Raw genomic sequence first — 24189 nt, 5'->3', positions numbered from 1 at the left:
TCATCATACGTGGCGTTGTTACACCTAGGGAGGATCCATTATATCTTGCAGCTCGATATAAGGCAACCCGTCAGGTTTCCAGCCTATATACTTTGAATCTTTAAAATATTTAAAATAAGGAATGGACAAGCAAGCTACATATATGGTATAATAAAATTAATTCATACTTATTCATACTTAAGTTGAATCAAATAATAATTAAGTTGAACCAAAATATAAAAACTTATTCATACTTATTCATACTTCAAATAATAATTAATCCTATTTTGATAAAAATTAGTTATAACTTTTAAAGACATTTAAAAATATTAAATATTAAAATCAAACATTATTAATATAACAAAATAGTAATTTGAATATAATAATATCAAGAAAGAATCGTAGTTTAATTTTTATAAGTAAATTGGAAATAAATTAAGGTTATATAAATATTCAATAGCGATAGAACTTTTTTCAATTCTTCTTGAATTTTTTAAGATTCATCATACGTGGCGTTGTTACACCTAGGGAGGATCCATTATATCTTGCAGCTCGATATAAGGTAACCCGTCAGGTTTCCAGCCTATAGACTTTGAATCTTTAAAATATTTAAAATAAGGTTGGAGAGAAGGTCAGCTATTGTTGTAATTATAATGGACAAGCAAGCTACATATATGGTAATAAAATTAATTCATACTTATTCATACTTCAAATAATTAATACTATAAGGTTAGGTTTCCAGCCTATATACTTTGAATCTTTAAAATATTTAAAACGTACCTTAATAAAACGTACCTGGTGTACTCCACTCTCACCAGCAAACAGAGGCTGGAGTCCAAAAAGTAATATTTGTTAAGTAATTTAAAGTGAAAATGCATAGAAATAAGGAAAAAAATTTAGCAACTAAACTTGTACGTACCTAGAACAAATGTCAATGGCTGTGGTGTATTTAGTTGCACTAAATATTATTTCAGGTGCTCGATAGTACCTAGAACAGATGTAAGATTATAAGAGTAGCACCAAATATATTTCAGTTTAAGCAAATATAAAAACTTTATCTATATCAGTACCAAATTTTAATTTGAAGATTAAATGGCAGCTTCAGTTGAACCAATACTTGCAGGAAGAGCAGGAAGCAGTAAATGAAGCTGTACACCTCAGCAAAATCTGGCAAAACTGCACTATATAGAAAGCACACTTATCATCAATGGGACAAAGGAAACTTAAGAATGTGATGACAGGAACTACTCAAGAAGACACTGATTATCACGTGTTCTTATTCATACTTATTCATACTTCAAATAATAATTAATACTATTTTGATACAAATTAGTTATAACTTTTAAAGACATTTAAAAATATTAAATATTAAATATTAAAATCAATTGCTTCAACCCCAATCAACTGGAATTTGCCAATGACCATGAAAAACATCATAATATATTGAGTCTTGCTGCAATTTACTATATCCAATATAAGCTTGCCATTCTAAATACCATTATCAGTGCCATTTTCTTCCTTCACCATAGCATTTATTACCTTCAATCGACATCTCATTTTATAATTAGAAATTGAAAAGCATTTTCAAACAAAATATAACAATTTTTTATATAAAACGTGAGCAACAAGACAGCATTAAACTCTTAAATCAATCTAAGTCCACACTAAACACATAAGTTGGATAGAAACATGAAAACAGACCAAAAGAACATTTAAAAAACCAAAATGGAATCACCATTATTATGTAAACATGAAATGCACAGCTTGAAACAAACCAACTTTGCATGTGCAGAATCATACTCCACAAAACTCATAAACATTAACTTCTCCTAACCAGAATACCAACTTTATGTTTACAGAGGCCTTGATGGAAACTAACATAACTGTTGATATATAACTTATCTAATAAGAATCACAGAATATGCAGAAAGTACCTGAGTATTTAGTGTCAAGAGAACCATGTATTCAAAGGAAAAGAGCCAGAAATTGATCAATGTATGCAAAACTTGGTCTATATTTCAAAACTGGAGTAAAGCTTTCATCTAGTACCAAATACATACATATATAGAGACACAAACACGCAGGCATACATCTTCCATTACCTAAATCTGTTTCTTGAAAATAAAAGATAAGTAAGCTTCTACAGGAAACTTAACGAAGGAAGCCAAATCGAGACAAAACACAAAAAAGAGTGGATGAAATAAGCTTAAAAATTTAGGAATGTAATTAAAATGTTAATTAAATGTTAGGAAAAACATTAAAAATTTAGGAATGTAATTAAATGTTAATTAAACATTGAAAACATAAAAGGAAAAACATGTTGAAAGAAACATAAATGTTAGGGAAGGCAATGTTTACCTTGATTGAATTGGAAATGTTTTCTTGAGGGTTTATTTAGAGATGCTTGGGATTGATCTCTAATAATGTCGAGAGACTTCCCTACTCATTGCATTTGAAGAATAGAAGTTTGTTTCTGGTCAACAAAACAATCAAATGAGTTCTAAAAATAAACAACATTTAATGATTAGTATAATATTAATTATATTTGCTAATAACAGGTGGGAATAAACAAATAAAATGATTAAAAAAAACAGCCAGCAATTTGGTATAACATTAACAGGAGAAATAGGACCAAGCTCAATACCATTAAAAGACAGTAAGTTACATTGTATACATATTATCATTGCAATTTGGTATAAATATTCCCGATTATCCCAGGAATGCTAACTATCACAACCAGTATTAACATTAACCACGACAAAAATTCCTCTACTCTGCTAAGCTCATGCTCTCTTCTTGCTGACTTATCCTCAATGCAATTAGAGCAGGGAACGTAAAACCTAAGGAAAAAGTTGTTGTTGCTCCAGTAAATTTGAAAGCTGTCCATATATTTGGGATCATAGTAGATCCAATATATATAAGTTCTAACAATATTACTGTTAATGCCAAAGACCTTTTTTTACTCTCCGTGAGAGGAGCTGATCCCTCAAACACCAAGTTATCCATAGTTTGCCGTAAGGAAAAGTGAATAACAGGGAAAACCAGAACCAAATGAAGAGCAAATATAATTCAAAGCAGTGCTAAAACAAATTCCCAGATTCCTATCAAAATTGGTCAAAACATCACCTTCAGTGTCCTTTCCGAAGAGCAAATACCCTGATATTGTTGTTCAGGCATAGACCACAACACAAAGAGCAATTGTGATCCTCCCCACCTGATTCATCTTTTGAGGAGATCGCCCTTCGAGCTCATTGTATATAGGTTGAACATTGAAATGGCAAACATATGCATTAGTCATAATAGGGATAACCACTAGTAAATCCAAAATTGCCATTTTCGATCCAAAATCTGGGCTCATCCTTGGAGCCTCTATCTTCCCTTCAATAAGCTTAATGAATGCAACAGCAAAGCAAAACAAAATGAAAACAACAGCGAGAGCTACCGAAGCAGCCGAAGTCATGCTCAATGAATCAATCCTATCTAACACGCAAAATGGAGCAAGAAAAACAACCATAACAACCAAAACCAATAACTTCCTATGATCCCAAAAACCAATCCTAACCACTGATCGAGAACCCCAATATGACGAACCGAACCAAACATAACATCACCCATAATAATCAAATAAACTATTAGGACACCTGCATTGTTGACAATTATGCAAATCTCAAACAAAACCCTAGCAGTTCTCCCCATTGCAATTTGCACAACTTCCCCATAAGATCTAGCTTTACAAGAAACCGCAAACCTAATCAACATCTCGACAGTAATTTCAGACAAAATCCCAATCAGGATTATCAAAAAAATCCCTAAAACAAGCCCCAAAACCTTCATAGTAGCAGGTAAAGCCATGATTCCAGCACCAATAATTGTGGTGGTTAAGTTAAAAACAGCACCAGAAACACCAGACCCGGTATTGGGTTTACTTAAAACAAGGGTATAATCATCGAGATCAAACCCATTTCAAACCATTTCAAACAAAAAAAAGGCAAGTAATACAGTAACTACACATTAATCTGAAGGGGACTCAAAAACTAACCATTTCAAACCCATGAAGCATATGACCGTCGACGAGAGGAAAGGGAAAATAGTTAGGGATTTTGGGGATGGGGGAACAGAATAAGGGAAAAAAAGGGGACTTGGGGAAAATGTTAAGGATTTCAGGTTTGGGGAATTAAGGGATGATTTGGGGAAAAAGAAAGAGGTGTTTTCTGTTTTAGGGATTTAGGGAAGGAAGAGACGAAATGGGGGAAAATTACTTAGCAAAAAATGAAACAAATTTCGGGTAAAGGGCATAAACCTCAGCAGAGAAAAAACGACGCCGTTTCAAAAATGGAAATTTTGTGGCGTTTTCAGCAAAGCGCCACTAACGCCTCTTTTATCTATACTACAAAACGACACCGTTCTAATACGAGTTGTGGCGTTTATTATAGAAACGCCGCTAAAGCCACTACTATTCAGAGAAAACGACGCCATTTTACTGTAATGTATAATGAAATTTTATGGCGTTTTCTTGAAAAACGCCGCTATTTCTGATCTTTAGCAGCGTTTTATGTATAAATGCCGCTAATACCTTAATATTTTATAAAAATTGATCAAAATTTAAAACTATATATTTACAATTTCTTTTAAATTATATCTAAATAATGTTACTGTGATGAATGTTAGTGTAGTACAAAATCTATATTTCATATATTTATATTAGGTTTAGTACAAATTCCCAAGAATCTCATAAAATGCTAAATATTGGTTCAATATTATTCAATAATATGCCTTAAACTTTAAACCTCAAACAATAAACTTACACTCTAAACCCTAACTATAGTTGAAACTTTAATTTTGATTTAATACACATTTTAAAATACATATTATGTATGCATATAAATTAATTAAAAAAAACATGATGTTATTTATTATATCAATATAATGCGTAAATATTTTACAAGATCTACATCAAATTACAGTTCATGTACACAATTGCACACTAAACCACTTTTCATATATATATTTATATATTTTTTAAAATAATAATTTATATATATTTATCTTATATACATTTATCTTCTAAATTAAAATCCAAAATTATACTCTAAATTTAAAACCTAAACCTAAGACTCTAAACCCTAAACCTTAGACCACAAACACAAAACCCCTAACCCCAAACTTTAAACCCCAAAACCATTCGGTAACTCCTAAACCAACCATAACTCCTAGACCATAAAGCCCAAACTATAAAGTACTTTAAAAATTGCTAACCCTAAACCATATTAATCGTATACATATTTTTGGGAATTCGTGTGGCCAATGTTAGTGTAGTACAAATTAAAACACACACACACACACACATATATATATATGCTTATATTCTTATATTAAATAATATGAGTATATACAAAATAGCATGAATCTTAAATGTTCTTCAGTTAATTTCTAGCTAATAGTATCATTTCCTTAAACCCTTAACCTAAACTTAATTTTTAACATATTTTATTTGAGACATTCTATTTAATCTAAATATATTTAAATAAAAAAATAGATAAAAATACACAATGGCATTATTATTTATACAAAGTTACATAACTTTAATAAAACAATTTCTCTATTGGAACGTACTCTAGTTATAATGTCCACTCTGTAAGATATTAATTTCTATGTTATTTAAGCTTGGAAATTATACATAGTTCAACAACTGCTAATTCCACATAGTTCAACAAATGCTAATTCCACATTCAAAATCACCCTTTCTTAATAGCATCCCATGTAAGAATCTGGAAAGAAAATTATCTCTTAAGAAGTTAATAATTGTCCCATTGTAAACTTCAACCCTAACCTTTAAACCCTAAATCATAATCCCTAAACCCATAATTCATCATAAACCTTCAAATACTAGTTAACTCCTAAATCGTATATCTTAAACCATAGTTAACTCATAAACCTGCTTAAACCCTAAACCATATATCTTAAACTATAATGATAATTAATTTAATTAATATTTTAAATTCAATACTATATATCTCTTTTACAATTATATAAGAGAATATTTAATATATTGTATAACCATAAATTTTAATAATTATTGTTTTAGGGGTTATAAGATTAGTGTTTATGATTTTTTTGGGGTTTAGGGGTTATATGACTTTTAGCGGTGTTTTACCAAAAGTGCCGCTAATGCTCTGGTTTTTAGTGACGTTTTATCAAAAGCGCCGCTAATGCTCTAGTTTTTAGCGGCGTTTTACCAAAAGCGCCGCTAGTGCTCTAGTTTTTAGCGGGGTTTTACCGAAAGCGCCGCTAATGCTCTGTTTTTAGCGGCGTTTTTTACTAAAACGCCACTGTTGCTCTATTTTTAGCGGCGTTTTTCTTAAAACGCCGCTATTGCTCTGTATTTTAAAATTTTTGAGGCGTTTTTTGATAAAACGCCGCTAAAACCCTATTTTCCTATAGTGACTTAATCCTAAATTACTAATAAATTAGTTTTAAAATAATTACAAACATAAAAATTTTTAACATAATCCTAAATTACTAACAAATTAATTTTAAAATAATTATAAAAAACAAAAAAAAATTACATTCATACAAAATATTAATCCAAAACTATAAACACTAAACATAAATATTTTATAATTAATAATTAATAACAAAAAAACCACAATATCTTAATTAAACTTTTTAAATTATAAACAAAATTATTTACTAAAAAATATATTGCCTTTTTTTTTTCTTTTTCTTCTCTTCTTCTTCTTTTTTTTCTTCTCATTTCTCTCTTCCGGTGTGTGGATGGGGTGTGTGCGGGCAGAAGGGGCAGCTAGGTGGGCGGTCTGCTGCTACAAGAAGGGGACTGTGTGGGCAGCCCATTCGCGCCTACTTCTCAGGCTCCATTAATCGCGCCTATCTGATAGGTCCGACCCGTTTTTATCCGTATTTTGACCCGTTAGACCGTATTTTTATATGTATATATATTTAAATATTTTTAATAAAAATAAAAAAATAATATTTTATTTAAAAAACAAAAAAAAATAATATAAAAAATTGAATCACGCCTATCACATAAACGCGAATGAAAAAAATAACTCATTTTGATAAATAATCGGGCTGATAACTTATTTCGATAAATAATTTTTTTTAAAATTATTTCAATAAAAAACCCAGGTTTTGGTTGAAAAAGTCAACAATTTCCCATATATACGTGGATTAGTTTTGGCTCTGAAGCAACCACTTTTTGAATGAAATTCATATTCCCCTTGAATGATCTTATGACACGTGTATTTAGTAAATATTCAATAAGCCCCTCACCTATGTTTTGCCCTGTATTTGGGGTTAATTAAAGCTACAGTCTAGAACCTTCTTCTTTGGGCACTCCAGCCGTCACAACCGCCATAGTTGACATGGTTTTGTGTTATGAAGTCGGGCAGTCACCGCTAAAGGTTTTGTTTGGATGGTTGAAGGCTTCTTATAGCAGTGTAAAACTTTTTCCTTTACTTGAATTCTTTTATTTCCTAGGACAATTTGTGGGTGATTTTGATCCATTTTCTACCCTCAATGACTAGTTTTTATTCCTTCACTTCACTCAAAATCTCTTCAGGCGATGGGCATTTTCCGACTAATATATTATGTTACAATACTAACTAATAAAAACAAAGACCAGCGATGGGTAATTTCAGCTTTTAACAAAATGGTTTTGGTTATGGTAAAAAAAAGATTGGTGCAATTGGTGGAAGTGAAATCTATTTTAAGGATATGATATTATCCCGTTGGTTATACATTGCCTAACTTCGCTTGTTATGAAAAGAAAGAAAAAAGAGAAGTTTTTTCTAGCCCTTTACTTATTCCTTTTTCCTTGGAAGTTTGAGATGCTTTCAAGAGGACGTTTCAGGTAGTAATATAATAGCTCAAACTAAAAATAAATTTTAAGGTAAATTACACTAACAATCGCTCCAACTTTGAGTCACTTAAATTTCATTTCAGTCACTCAAGTTTTAAAATATAATAAAAAACTGTCACTATTGTTATAAAAAAAGTGTCAAAACAGCCATTGATTAATAGTTTCCGTTAGTGTCTTAACGAGAGCGTTGATTTGGCAAGTTAACTGTTGATGTGGTCAGTTAACTTACCACGTTGAATGTCTATAGTCGAAACCCACCCAATTTAAGAAGAAATTGAAAAAAATAAAAAAATAAAAGCCCTTTAATAACAGAAGAGAAGAAGAAGAAGAGGCTGTAAAAAAAAGTCATCTTTGCCTGATTTGGCGGGGTTTGATTCTTTGTCATTGAAACACCATGTCTTCACTCTTTTTCTTCTTCTTCTTCTTCTTCTTCTTCTTCTTCTTCTTCTTCTTCTTCTTCTTATTGGCTCTCTTCCTCTGTCCTTTTTTTTATTCTTCTTATCTCGTTCATAGTGCTTGATCATTGTTCATCCATAAACAAAAAAAGGAATTCAATCTATTTGTTATTTCCATAAAATTTTCTAAAAATGAATGTATATATCTAAAAATAATACACAAAGACACAAACCCATCAAGTATAAAGAATCCAAATTTTCAAATATTGAAGATTTTGTAGCTCAACCTCAATTAAATCCAATTTCATACCTCACATTGCTATATAATTTTCGTTTAAATTATTTATGAAAATAAATTATAAATCTATAATGTTTAACTACAATTCTTAGTCACTAATTTGATAAAAGTAAAACCCAGATCCTAGATATAAAAAGAAAGAAAGAAGCAAGGTAGGTGAGTTTAGGGCTTCAGTTGGAATAAAAGAAAAGCTACTAGAGATATAAAAATAGAAAGAGGAGGAGTTTGGAGGAATCACTTGTAGATATGTAATATGAGATTGATTTGAAAATTGGAGGCATTTTCATTTTTTCTCTTCTCCTTCTTCTTTTTCTTCTTCTTCTTCTTCTTCTTCTTCTTCTTAAACCCTAAATTGGTACTGATAGGGCTATTAAATTGGTGGTAATCGGCCAGCTGGAGGGTTTTTTTGACACCAAGCACGCCGTCATCTACCATGTCACTTTGTCATGACGTCTGTGACGGAAAACAATAAAAAGGACTGTTTTGTCACTTTTCTAAGGTTGAGTGACTGAAATGAAACCAATGTGACTATTTTGTCAACTACCCAAAGTTAAGTGACTGTTAATGTAATTTACCCTAAATTTTATTTAACTTAAATTATGGTTTGGTGAGATGACGATATTATTCTACACAATAACATCATCCTTGGGAACCACCATACAAACATATATTGAATATTTTCAAAGCATTCAACATTTTCATCTTTTAAGTTTTTTTAATTGAGTAAAAAAATTTCGATTTAATTAAAATTTTATTTTATTGCTCCAATTTGAGTTGTTAGTTACATTAAAAAAAACTCGATTTTAAAATCTTGTTCACTACAATTAAATTCTAAGTTAAAAACATAAATATAATGTATATTTGAAATGTTTTTTTTAAATAATATAAAAACAATATAATTAGTATAATAAGCTTGATTGATAAATTACTTGTTTAGGGCCACAAATTTATAATTTTAGAAATTTTTAAAAATATAATTTAGCATTATATATATTAGTAATTTTTAAATAATTTTAATTTTTTGAACATATTTATAAAATTTTGAAAAAAAAATATTTTGTAATTTTTTCAGGACAAATTTACATATTTTCAAAATTTCTAGGGACTCAAGGCGTATTTACATTAATTTATTATTCGAGTTATTTGAATTATTCGAGTTACAAAATTCAACTAGGCTTCAACTTGAATAATCAAATTACTTATTTAAGTTGATTTGAAAAGCAAAATAACTCAATCCAATTAACTCGAAATTCAAAAAAGAATAATTTTTTTAAATCAAATAAAAAATTTTGTTCATCCCTATTTAAAGTTAAATTTTATTTAATACAAAAATTTCAGAAAAAAGTGTTAAATTAAGATAATTAAATAAGTAATTACTTCTTAAATCTAGAAAATGTTAAAATTGTTGAGTTAATTTTGTTTTAAAAAGATTACATTTGACAAGAAATATATATATATAGTACAACTCACTAAGGCTCAAACAAATGTGTTCATGGGTGGGCTATCAACCCAAACCAGAATGCTTGTTTGAAAAATGAAAAAATTTGAACAAAATACGAGGCCTGAAACTTGGGTAAAACTTAAGACCTGTTTTCTATATGGGATGAGTCTTGGGTAAGATTTTTTTTGCTCGAAACCAGCTTGACCCGAATATTATGTTATAAAATAATATTATATTAACTATATATGTTAAATAAGAATTATATATAATTATATTTATATTTATATTAAATCACTGATTCAATAATAATTAAATTCATTGTTAAATTTACCCAACTAAATAACTCAACCCAAAATATAAAATTTTAAAATTTATATTTAATACAATGAAATATTTATTATATTTATTTGTATTTTTTAATATACTAAAATATTTATTATATTTATGTTAATGTTTTTTAATATAAATATTTTTAATGTATTTTTATTGTATTACAAAACTTTTATTTTAGTTTTTTAGTGCATTTAAAATATTTATTTTTTAAAAAAAATAATTTTATACAAAAATTAATCTAAAAATTTAAATCAAATTAAACTTAAATAAAAAAATAAATTTATTTTTCGAATCAAACTAAACTCAAACTTAAAAAATTAATGTAAATAGTTAGATGTAATTTAAACCCAATCAGACTCGAGTCGCACGTAACATTAGTAGGCAATTTTTACTATTCCATCTCAGGATGTGAGCCAATGGGCAAACAATGGGTTCATCATTTCCATTTTGTTACAAGAAAAAGGAAATATTAAAATGATTGTTTTTTAACTTATTTCTAAAACTATTAAAATTTATATAAAATATTATATTAATAAGATAATTTTTATAAAAATAAATAATTCTCAAAATTTAAAATTTACTATTATTAAACCATTTATTATCCTAATAAAACATTTTTATAATATTAATTCAGTAAATATTATATTTAATATTTTAATTTTCGATATGGGCTCCAGGTCGATGGAGCTCCAAGTCGATGGAGGTTGAGGGCGACTCGAGCGTGGTCATTTTGAAATTCTAGTTTGCCAGCGATGATCGATCGGACGTTAGTCCATATGTCTGGTAATCAAAGCAGATTGCTCTGGCTTTTGAGAAGTGCATTTTTCAACATATCAAACGTGAAGGTAATATGGTTGCTCACCTGTTGGTGAGAGAAGGTTTTTGCCGTCGATGTGCTGCTTGGTGGGTCAAGGATGGTCCGTCGGCTATTCCGGACATTGTGGAAAGTGAGAGGGGTAGTTGAGGTGTTCACCCCTAGCTTTTGGCTCGGTGTGGGTGACTCGTGTCGGGATAGATGGCATAGTGGGTGGCTAGAGACCACAGGGGGTGGTTTGGTTCGGGTTTTGTCGGTTGAGGTGCTTGTCTCAGACCTCGGTTTGTTGGTGTGCTTCTTCTCATCAGCTGGTACGGAACGGACGGCGGGTTGATGGAGACCGTTGTAGATGCCAAAATTTCTTTTTCTCTCTTTACAGGCATTGGATGGTTGCTTTGTGAGCTTTTATTCTTCTTGCATGTTCGGTTTTGGCCGGGGATGGCTCTTCGTTTGCAGCTGGGTTTTTGTTTGATGTTTTATCGGTTTTTCATTTAGGGTTTGTTTGTCTTCTTTTGCTGGTTTTTTTTTTGGATTTTTAGTTATCATACGTTGTGTTTCTTTCTAATAAAATCCAGCCTTTCAGTCAAAAAAAATATATTTTAATTTTCAATTTGTGAAACAATATCATCATGTTTTCTTTGAAGCATAAGGAAAAGGAAACTGCTGTTTAAGAATAAAAAAAAAGTTGTAGATTCTTCTTTTAATTGAACTTAAACAATCAATCCTCTGTTCTCTTCCCTTTCACATCTCCTATAAACGAAGTTCAAGTTTTTCCAGTGTTAGATCTTTGAATAAATAAATAAATATATATATATATAATCTGCTAGGTAAGATGTGATTATTAGAAATTGAGATATTTCAAACTGATTAAGTTTCACATTCTTTAAGTAAGTTTTGAGATTCTTGTTTATAAGCTATTACACCTTAATAGATTAATAAAAATTAAATTTAAGAGGATGATTTCATGCGTTGGGTCCAAAAGATTAATGTAATGTATGATTGTTGAATATTGGAGATAACTTCTCTCTTAAAAATGGTGATTCTCCGATTTGAGTTTACCAAATGAAGTATGCCATCATATAAGGATCCTTTGAGTCACACTCTTTCTTTTGTTGGTTATGCTTTAATTTAATCTAATGCAGGATTCAGGTACAATTGTGGTAAGTGGATCACCATGGTGTTAGACACACAAGAATTTATGGCAACCACAAAAAGCGAAAGCAGCAGTATATATGGCGAAAGAGAAGAGGGGCCCTATCTCTTCCAAATCTTCCATCAGTCATGGTCTAAGATAGAACCTGCAGGTTCCACTGAAAAGTGCCAACTATTTCAGACAAAGGCAGCGACGCTATCATAAATGTCAAAAAAACCTTAGGCTGATGACACAGTCTACAAGCCTAACCTACTGCAAAGATCTTTTGATGGGCCCCCATCGGCTACTCGAGTAACCATAAGCACTCCCGCTCCACAGAAAACAACAGCATTCTGATCCACTTCTTCGTCTTCAAAACACCTAGTGCACTCGAGACAACTTTGGTAATCTAAGATAATTGAATGAACTTACTGTTGAAAAATATGTATATCACTTATTATATAATTATATATTATTATTTATTATCAGGTTAGCTCAAATTAAAAGTAATTTAATTTGGTTGAAGTATTGAACTTTAATTATTAAATAAAGTATGAGTCAAATATGTGTAGATACTCTAGTAATTAAGTTTTAATCAAATTCTAATTAATGATAGGCTAATTAGAATTTGATTAGAACTAATATACCAATGTTATAAATATTAGGGTTATGGTCCCTAAATTATACATAAGATATCTTTTCTAATATCCCATTATTAGGAAAGAGAGAGCAAATATTATCTACATTTTTTGTGTGCTAATTTGGAAGATCAAAACCTCAAGATCCAAAAAATTTCTAGAAATCCATGAATTTAGGTACGCTTCCGCATATAGTTCTGTTATTTATTTATTCTTGATAATTTGACATAATAGATCCTGGTTTACAGTTCTAATTTTATATTAGATATTATTTAAAATTCTAACAAGTAGCATCCAAGCTTTGTCATGTTGAATTATTGATAATGAATTGATTCTTTATTAATTTTGAATTGATTCGTTTTTCTTTTTTAATTTTATGAATTTGATATTTTAATTAAATATTATGTCGAATCTTTGAGATTATTGATAAATTTTTGGGTTTTGATTCTTTAAATAAAGTTTTAAGGTTTTATAAATATAATCTAGTTTAATATTTGCATATGTTATTCGAAAAATGAAGGTTTATTTATTTATTTATAATCAATTGATAAAAATTGATTTGTGAGATTTCTTTCTCTTCTTTTCACGCAATTATTTTATAAATTTTGATTAAAGTCATTATTAAATTAAAATTATAGACTTACAATTTTTTTGCAATTGAAAAATTCCAATTGAGTTGTATAATTGGTTTTGAAAGTTAATTCGCTTGATAATCGAATAAATGAATGTTGGTAATATATTTTTTTCGCACTATTTGTTTTAAATTTTATGTTTGTAGTTGAATATATATGGTATCATCATCCTTTGTCTTTATTTATGATGAATTATATTCACCATTGAATTCAATTCATATATACGAATGATTACTTTTGGTTTCTTTTATAATTATTTTATGTAAGTTTTAGTCTTTATGGAATCTGACTGAAATTAAAATATTTGGGATTATTTTTTTAAAATATGGTGGCTATGAATTTTCATAGGTAGTTGCGCATATAAAGACTTTTATATAATTTGAGATTCTTCTTATATTTTATGGTTATAGATTTTTTTAAGTATTTGTGCGTATAAAGAAGTTTTATGATAATGTCTTTCGTCATGAATATAAATTTGAGTTTACATGAAATATGTAAGGCAAACCAGTATTATTTTTATATTTGTGTGTGTATATATATTATATGCATACCATGATTTTGAGGATTAATGTATGATTATAGTTTGTGTGAACATGTGTTTATAACCATTATTCAATAAGATATATTTTATAGTTTAATTGGTGAAATTAAGTTTTGATGGATATCATTGAAGTTAATTTTTTTTATGGTTATATATTCAATTTTACGGGTGCTTTGGTGCAAATTCATGTCAACTATATACATATTTAAATAATTTGGTTTTAAGTTTGGTTCTATAATATTAGGTTTTGACATCTTATGGTTCCAAATATTTGGTTAAATTATGATGATATGGTTTATTGTATGAATTATGGGATATGCCAACTATTATGATTTTGTTTTTTTAGATTTATTGGCTTGAAAATATTTTTCAAGTATTTATGTGAATATCTATTTAATCATAAATACAACTTTGGATTTACATGTAAATTCAGGGTAAGTTTTTCTATTTGATTATGAATTCATGTATATGCGTAAATTACTTTGGTGTTTCATGTGCTTGCTAATTATTTGGCTTTGAACCACTACATTATTTCTGTTTGATTTTGATATATATAGTTTTGTAACAAAAAAGAAATAGTCAAAAAAATTAAAGTTTTCGGTTTTTTATTGCATTATTAGGACAACCTTATTTTGGGTTATTTCAGAGTCTATAAAGCAATAAAAAAAATAGTTTTGATATTTGATTATTGGGAAAATTTAAATTTAAATATTGGTATGTTTATATATATTTTTTAAAATAACTTAATTGAAGCAAAAAGTCACCAAAGTGATTTCTTTGTATAAATTATTTTGTTTTTAAAATATAAAAGTTTGTGTACATGTAACTTAAGTTATGTTGATATTGATCAGCCCAAATGAAGGTTAATAATATTACATGTGCAACTATGGTGATAAACATGTGACGATTATTCGGTTTTATATGTGAGTAATAAATTGGCCCAAAGGAAGATTTATTATTCGACATGTTCTTATTGTCAATGTTTGATTGCTACACCAAGATATCACTTACAAGTTAATATTTTTTCCAAAGATAAAATATTAATGGAGTGTCCGATATCTTAAGATGAGGTTTACCTTTATTCAAATTATTTTGGTTTAAATTTGAAGTCTTATATGAGGTTGTTTATGGTTTAAGATTTATTCAACTATTATTATATTTTCCAACATCGTTGTATATTTTTTTGGGGTAAATATATACACATATATATACTATTATCTTTTAATTTGATTGAAAAATGAAATTAAAAGAAATATTTTGAAACAAATAAATTCAGATTTTGGCTTTAGGTTTTAATTAAGGAGGTCTAATATTTTTAAATAAATTAGTTGAAACAAAATGCCGCCAAAGTGACCTCTTTTGTGTAGATTAGTTTATTTAAAATATCAAGATGATTATATGTTTTTGTAATTCATACATTTATTAATTGACCCAAAGGTAAGTTAATATTTGGTAGAATTTTAACAACATCTGTGACGATAAATGTGTGACAATTATAAGGACTTTATGTAAGCAATATGTTAGTTCAAATATTAATTCGTTGTTTGACATAATTTATTGTCAATATTTGATTACTACAACAAGAGTACCGCTTACTGTTAATATTACTGTCCAAAGACTTGATATTAATGGTGTGTGTGGTATCTTGAGATGGGATTAGCCATTATCCTGAATTTATTGTTTACTTATGAATATTGACGTGAGCTTATTTTTATTTATTTTTTATTCTATATTCAGCTAATTCATATTCTACTGCCACAATATCTGCTAATATAAATTCTATACCCATGCTTAATAGGACTAATTTCAATGAATGAAAAATGCACTTACTTATAGTGCTTAGCTGTATGAACATAGACCTTGCACTAAAGGAAGAACTACTCGCATCTCTCACTGTGGAAAGCACCCCCATGTTAAAAGGGATTTTGGGAGGTGGAATCGTTCAAATTGCATAAGTCTCATGATCATGAAGCACAACATTTTAGAAGCCTTTAAGGGCATAGAATCTGAAAAGATTACTCAGGCCAATGTTTCCTTAACGAAATTGAGAAACATTTTGCTAAAAATGATAAAGTTGAAATGACATCATTTCTAACTTCTTTGATGTCTATAAAGTATAAGGGTCAAGGAAATACTGAACGAACTAAGGGCTATGAATTTTACGATCCCACAATTAGGAATATTTTTTTTAGATGAGAATTGCAACATTCTTTAAGGATGTTAAGTTTGGAGGGAGAAATAAAGTTAGATACATTGTTTTTAAGGAGGAATTGAATTTTAACTTAGTTCCTACTATCACTTTTGATGATGTTTAGGTTCTCATACCTATCATTGATTAAGAAGTGAATCTAGAACCTCAATAAGACAATGTTAAACAACTTCCTATTCAAGATGAGGTAATTGATCCAGAAGAACAAACTGAACAACCTCAAGGATGAATGCCATTGAAAAGGTCCACTAGAGAAAAGGTTATAATGGATTTAGTGGAATATTTTGACATTAAGCTACATCATATGAATATTAAATTAATGGTTTCTCAATGGTAACATTGATCATACATTTATATGGTGCAATTAGAAAGTTTTGTGTCTAATGATGCAAAGTTAATGATTTGCAAAGAACTTCATCTATGGGCTTAAGCAAACTTCTCGTCAATAATATTACAAAATTTACCAAATGATTATCTCATTCAGTTTAGAGATGAATTTTATTGATAATCGTATATACCATAATTTTAGTGGGAGTAAGGTTCTATATTTGGTTTTATATGTTAATGACATACTGCTTGTCAATAATAAGTATAGTCTCAATCAATGCCCTAAGAATGATTTTGAGATTATAAAAATACATTAGATTTTTTTTTTACATTTTAGTAGTAGAAAGTCTAATGTATGTTCAAGTTTGTATACATTGGAATATTGTGTACACTATTGGAATGTTAGACAGATATTTTAAGCAACCCTGGCTTGGACCATTGGGTCGTATCCAAGAGGGTTATAAGGTATTTTCAGAGAACAATAGATTACATGCTCACATATCGGAGGTCTAATCAGTTAGAGATATCAGGTATACGAACTCCAATTTTGATGGAATATGGATACAAGATTTTGTCATTAAGGTACAAATTGTGAAAACAATTTGCAGTTTTTTTATTCCAATAGCAACAGGAGCACATCAAAGTAAAAATCATAGACTTTAAGTTCCTGGTTGTTAAAGTAAAAGTTCAGAGTGGTTAGGTGCTTATAAAGCTTATTAGGACAAACTCCATGATTTCGGATCCGCTTACTAAGGAACGACACCTAAGGTTTTATAAGAGCACACTGCTCATATGGGTGTAATGTCATTTAAAGGATATTCAGTTTTAGTGGGAGATTGTATTTTTAAATGCTTTTATGTTATAGACACATTTTCAGTTATTTCAGTTTAAAGATATTAAGTTTATTTTCTGCAAAAATAAAGTTTATTTGGTTTATTCACACTCAGATTTTGGTAAGGTTTGATCCCACTAAGGAGGACCAATTGGAAATAGACATGTTTAGATCATTTTGCATGTAATTTCCATACTACACATCCATACTTGATCTATGTCATTTGGTTGTATTAATATACGTGATCATGGATGAATTTTGTTACAATATATGTAACGAAAGTCGCCTTGGTTCTATGTTAACATAATTAATGGACGAGATTGTTCGGAATAACTTTTGGATATGATAGTAAAATTTTGAGCTCATAAGGTTATATAATGACATGTAATTATAGAGTAATTAGTATATATATGTGGTCCAAGTGGGAGATTGTTGAAAAATATGGACATCACATATATAATAAGGATAATTACATGTTATTATTTACTATCATGAGAGGTTAGCCCAAATTAAAAGTGATCTAATTTGGTTAAAATTTTATTGGGCTTTTGTAACAGCCCGATCTTGGGGCTAGTGTAAATAGTGATTTCGGAACCACTAAACTGAGGTCAAGGAAATTATTTTAAATATCATTTTATGTATTGTAGCATGATTAGATAAGTACATGAAAATTTTGGTGAATTAATTTTAGCGATTTCTTGCTTAATTGTGAAAAAGGACTAAATCGCATAAAGTGTAAAAGTCCTATTTTGTTAAATAAAGGTGTCAATTAGCTAAAGAACCTAATTTGGGGGCCTTAAAGAGAAATTAGACCCCTAATTCTTAGGCTGGCCGGCCATAGGGGACAAATTGATGGGAAAGTCAAAATTAGGTGGTGTTTGGTCACCAATTTTGACTAGCTTGAATAAAATAAACAACAAAAGGTTTCATCTTTTTTTTTCTCTTTCTTCTTCCACCAAAAAATTGGCCAATAGAGGGGTTTTTGAAGCTTGAAAATTTCAGCAACTTTAAGCCTTTCATAAGTAAGTGATTTTCATGACTTTTCTTGATGATTTTTACATTTTTGGACCCTTTGAAGCAAGAGCTTTTAAATGAGGGGACTATTTTGCAAAATGATTGAAGGTCTAGGGTTTTGCCATGAGAGTATTTAGGTTGTTTTTTGAATTTTTATAGAAGAATATGATCCTTTGGTGAGTAATAAACAACTTTTATGAATAGATTTCTCATGAAAACCCTAATAGGGACTATTTTGCATGAGTTGTAAAATAGATGATAAATGTGTGAAATAGTTGAAATTTTGGATTACTATAAGAGCAAAAAGGGTTCGGCTAGGCTTATAATATGAAGAAATTCAATAAAAATCAATTTTTGAGCATAAGGGTAAAATGGTTATTTTGTGAAAGTCTGAGGGCAAAATAACTATTTTGCCCAATTATGAACTTTCGGGGGTTTAAATTGATATGTTGATAAAATAAATGAATTTTATTAATTTAGATCAAGAGAAACATGATTTGAGCCTTGATCAGGGTAAAAATAAAGTTTACGAGGATTAAGCTAGTCTTCATCATTTGGTATCGAGGCAAGTACATATGTAAATAATGTGTTATTGAAGCTTACTTTGGTATATTTTAATAATATACGTATGTAATTAGCTTATTGTTGTTATGTATCTAAATTCTAATTGTTGCCATGAATGTATGAATGACATGTTATGCGAGTAAATTACAATGTGAGCAAATGCGATGCTATTCGATTTTATATGAAGTCCCGTTGAACCTTAGACATAGTATAGGATAAAAAGGGGCATGTTATGAAAATTATGTGGTCTGAACTTGTGAGTTGAGTCTGAGTTCATGAGATAAATGCTATAGGTAATGTGGGTTCAGGTACTGACTTTGTGTATAGACCCGTGAGTGGCTCAAGGAGCAAACGTTACATGATAACTATGGGGTCCGGGTCCTGACTTGATAAAAAGGCCCATGAGTAGCTCAAATGTGAGCATTTTATAGCATGAGGTAGCCTTGAGTTCTTATATGACATTTAGATGCAAATTCATCGCGTATCCATATGTATTTTGAGAGTTCAACGGGTAACCTGAAGATTTAGTTGGTGAACACTTTGATGAGGTATGTATACCGAACTCATGGTTAGGACCTGAGTAAAGAATGAGGTGTTTTAAGTATAGATTAATGAAAGGAAGAGTAAGATAGAGGTGTTAAGTGATTTATATTCTTTTAAGCATGACAAGCTACCGTTGGGTGAATATGATTTTCTTATAATTACACTTTAATTGCATATATGTACTTACTAAGCTCCTACACTTACCTTCCTTTCTTTTCTTTCCTTATAGTGCTGCCAAGCTAGCATCGGGGATCCAGTGACATCAAAAGCTTCGATCACACTATCACTCAAGACCTTGGTATAGCTAGTTTCGTCGTTTTATTTTCTGGCATGTATAGGGACTCAAGTCTTTGTTTAGTGTTTTGTTAGTTAGCCATAATGTGTTGGCTTAAATAATGAATATGATACTAATTTTATATAAGGCCATGGATGATGGTCAATAGTTATTTTGATTTATAAATAGAAGGTGATGTTTTCATAAATGAGTAAATTGCATAAATGAAATGTTGTCCATTGTGGTTATTTTTGCTATATGATGTGCCCTTATGTTAGTATAGGGTGATTATTGTGCAGGTTACATAAGTAAGGGTGACGAAAAGGCTTGGTAAATAGCCTTATTTTGTCCACACGGGTAGGCACACGGGCGTGTGTCTAGGCCGTGTGTGACACACGGTCCACCACATAGGCATGTGATATGGCCGTGTATCCCCTGTACTAAGAATTGTAAGTCAGTATGTATGGTAGTAAACACACGGGTAGAGACAAGGCCGTGTGTCTCAGCCGTGTGAAGGACATGGCCTAGCACACGGGCGTGTGCCTTGGCCGTATGGCCCCTAAGGATTGCTGATGTCAGAAATAGAATGTCCAAGTTTTTACACATGGGCGCGTCATGGCCGTGTGAAGGACATGGGCCAGAGACACGGGCGTGTTCTAGACCGTGTGAAAACCCCTGTAGGTGTGCATTTAGAATTAATTCCATAGGAGTATAGGACACGGGCGTGTCCCTGTATTGCTTAGGCCATGTGAGTTACATGAGCTAATAGCACGACTATGTGGGGTGTTACAACTTTAATTATTAAATAAAGTATGGGTCAAATATGTGTAGATACTCTAGTAATTAAGTTCTAATCAAATTCTAATTAATGATGGGCTAATTAGAATTTGATTAGAACTAATATGCCAAGGTTATAAATATTAAGGTTATGGTCCCCATATTATACACAAGATATCTTTACTAATATCCCATCATTAGGAAAGAGAGAGCAAATATTCTCTAAATTTCTTGTTTGCTAATTTGGAAGATCAAAACCCCAAAATCTAGAAAATTTCAAGGAATCCATGGATTCAGGTACTCTTTCGCATATAGTTCTGTTATTTATTTGTTCTTGATAATTTAACATGATAGATCCTGGTTTACAGTTCTAATTTTATATTAGATATTATTTAAAATTCTAACACCTTCAAGTCGTCAAGATAGAAAAGGGGAGTAGGACCATGAAGGCAAGCATGAAAATGAAGAAACCTTGGATCATCAAGTTGATAAGGGTAAGCTAAATGATTCCCAAATACCAAAAGCTGAAGCAAGTGAACATACGGATGTTGTAGATGCCTACTCAAGTAAAAAATGTTGAACAAGGAAAAGATACCCATATTTCAATAGTTTGACAAGACCATAATGTGCCTCAGACTGAAGAAATGGAAGATAAGGTTCCATGAGGCACTAAAACAGAAACTGAAAGACAAAGGTGTAGATTATGCAACAGATGAGATGGCTCCTACTAAAGAAATTGGAGAAGAAAAGCAGGTTGAGAGCACAGGCAAGAGGATAAGGCTTAAATCAAGTGGAAGAATCAAAGGTAGAAGCTGCAAATATTGAGGTTGCCCAAAGCCAAGTAGATGTTGGATAAAACATATTAGTGAACAAAATATTTAAATATAAATAAACAATTATTTATATATAAAAGATAAAATATAAATAAATAATTTATATTGAAATTGTCAAATATGTAAATCAATAAAATCGTAAAAAAATTTGAAATAAAAAATAAGAATAAAGATTTATTAAACGTTGAGGCCTGTTCAACAAAACTTTCTTAAGATAGATTCGTTCGCACCTATGATACTTAGAGAAACGTTGGTTGAATGTCTTCCAGGATAGAACAACACAATGATCAAAGTAGTAGCACCTCTGTAGCAATCAATGAATGAACGTTACCTATTTTCTATCACCGACACGTTGGAAAATATGAAGAGGAAAAGAAGAGTTTTGAGAACAAAAGAAATTTGATGTGAGAGGATATCAGTGTGTGTAAAATTCTTCAGAATTCGTAGCCTTTTATAGCCATTGAGAATGTTGGAATTTAGGAAAATTTCCAAAAAAATTGTCTTTATATAAACAGATTATGTCTGCTGAGGAAAAATAATATACATGTTGGGCTAAAATATTTGTAAGCCTACTTTGGGCCTGACTGATGTGAACATTTCAAGTCGCCCACGTCATGCGAGTGTGCCTCAACCTCGTCAAGTTTGGACCTGCGCCCCCTACGTGCGAGGCAAGGTTTCAAGCTTAGTCATTCTATCACTCTTTAAAAGAGTTCCCACATATAAACACATCTTACACTTGGTATTTAACCAATGTGGAATCTAAACATTTATTTTTCCTCAACAAATATTTTCAAGTAGCTTACTTTGATCATCAATTTCTCATTCATCACTCAACCATTTTGAGCATATGATATATTGTTGTAAAGGTCTCATGAAGTAGAATATGAAACTATAATTTAACGATTCAACTCTCCACCTTTATCTATTGAGAATATGCCTCAAAATTCCCGTAAAATGCAATATTTTTCAATAGTAGAAGCAGGGAGTAAGGTCCATGTTTGATATTGTAACATGAATATAGGGATATGATCTTTAGACATCCTCCAAATACATTTAAAAACTTACAAAATCTAACCATACCATTATCAGATATATATCCATATGCAACACTCAGATCTGAATCCTAATGATATAACAATAAGCCACTTGAAGAGGAGGAGGTTCGAGGATTGTAGTTAAAGAAACGTCCAAACCCTGATTTTCTAAAAAAATTAATAGTGTAGCAAGAATTTGAAAGAAACCCAAGGATTTTGAACAATTATCATGGAATTTAATTGCTGCACCATCATAGTAAACAATGCATCATACACTAATTGTAGAGCGACACAAAGAAGCATTATCATAACAATATGATGATCCCTCAACTCCATATATATATATATACACACACACCAGTACTGTAAGTTCACAAAGCAAGGAAACCAATGGAATTCTTATTAAAACAAGCTCTTGAATTCCATTACAATAATAATTATTAAAATACATTATTCAAGTTTTTACAACAAATCCTGCATTAAACAAATAGATGCAAGCTGGGAAAGAAAAAACAATCAAAGCTCTAGAAATACCGTAAATTCAAACAATTTAGCAGTATAAATACGGTATAAAAAAACTCTCGAAAAATCATAACCATAAATAATAATAATATAAAGCTAATTTTGTTCCTGAGAAATCTTACAGAGCAAACTGGTTTCAGCGTTGGAGGTAAGTCTGTGTCACTCCAAACTCCTGGATCGGCAATATCTTAGCTGCAAAGAAACTTGGCGTTCTAACCAAAGCTGTCGACGGAAATTAGAGATAAAAAGCTCCGCCCTTTGGTCAACATCATCATCCGCACTAGCATAGCTTGTTGTTCTATGAAGCGCTCGAACCGGTCCTTTTTTATTGGATTCTTCTTCTTCTTCTTCTTCATCCACAATGCAGCCGTGCAAACTGAGGCGATCGTTAAAGCTCAAGGTCGGCCGGCGCCGGGTGGAAAGGCTTCTGAGGAAGCAAGATGAGCGCCATTTTGTTAGGTTGAAGCGAAGTAGGGAGTTTATCTGCTTCACTGCTCTCTTGAGGCGGCCCATAACAGACCAATTCTCTCTGCCCATGTTTAAAAACCTTTGGATTCAAGTTAATAGTGTGTTGTTGTTGACGCTGAAATATTAGAAATGGAAGGGAGGAGGCAGGTTTGTGGTTTATAGAGAGATGCTGCTGAGAATTATGGGGCAAGATTCCATTGTATTCACCTTCGGATGTCGTTTAGTGCATTAAGCTAAACTTTATTTTCTTTCATATTACACTCATACTTAATTAACAATTTAGTTAATTAATAAAAAACTTGGTTATTTTTATATTATTATTATTATTATTATTTTTTAAAAGTTAATTATTTGTATTTGTCTTCTTTTTAATGTTTTAAACTAGGGTGAGCGATTTGATTTGAAAAAAAAATCAAATTTTAAGTTATTTGAGTTAACTTGGAGTTCGAATCGAATTAAATTTTATAATTAGAATAAGTCGAATAATTCTAATAATAGATTGGTGTAAATACCTTTTTGGTCCTGTCAAGTTTGAAAATAAACAAATTGATCTCTCTAAGCAAAAATCACAAACAAAGTTCAAAATAATTTTCAAATATTTAAAATAAATTTTAAAATTTAAAATATTTATAAAAATTCCAAAATTTATATTTTTTAAAAATATTATAAAATTTTCAAAAAATTTAAAAAATATATAAAAAAGTTAAAAA

At 30.3% G+C, this 24189-nt stretch overlaps 1 protein-coding gene and 1 pseudogene across 1 annotated transcript; both read right to left on the bottom strand.

Moving 5' to 3' along the window:
• Positions 1-2659: 2659 nt before the first annotated feature.
• Positions 2660-8282, bottom strand: LOC107963146 (amino acid transporter AVT6E-like; annotated as a pseudogene).
• Positions 8283-23170: 14888 nt separating this feature from the next.
• On the bottom strand, positions 23171-23548 carry LOC107963145 (uncharacterized). Its single transcript, XM_016899727.1, has one exon. The coding sequence runs from the start codon at positions 23546-23548 to the stop codon at positions 23171-23173; it is 378 nt and encodes a 125-aa protein (XP_016755216.1).
• Positions 23549-24189: the final 641 nt, after the last annotated feature.

The sequence above is a fragment of the Gossypium hirsutum genome, chromosome A06 (genome assembly GCF_007990345.1).
Source record: "Gossypium hirsutum isolate 1008001.06 chromosome A06, Gossypium_hirsutum_v2.1, whole genome shotgun sequence".
NCBI classification, from domain to species: domain Eukaryota; kingdom Viridiplantae; phylum Streptophyta; class Magnoliopsida; order Malvales; family Malvaceae; genus Gossypium; species Gossypium hirsutum.
Note: the sequence above shows the minus strand (reverse complement) of the source record. Positions and strands in the feature narration are given on the sequence as shown.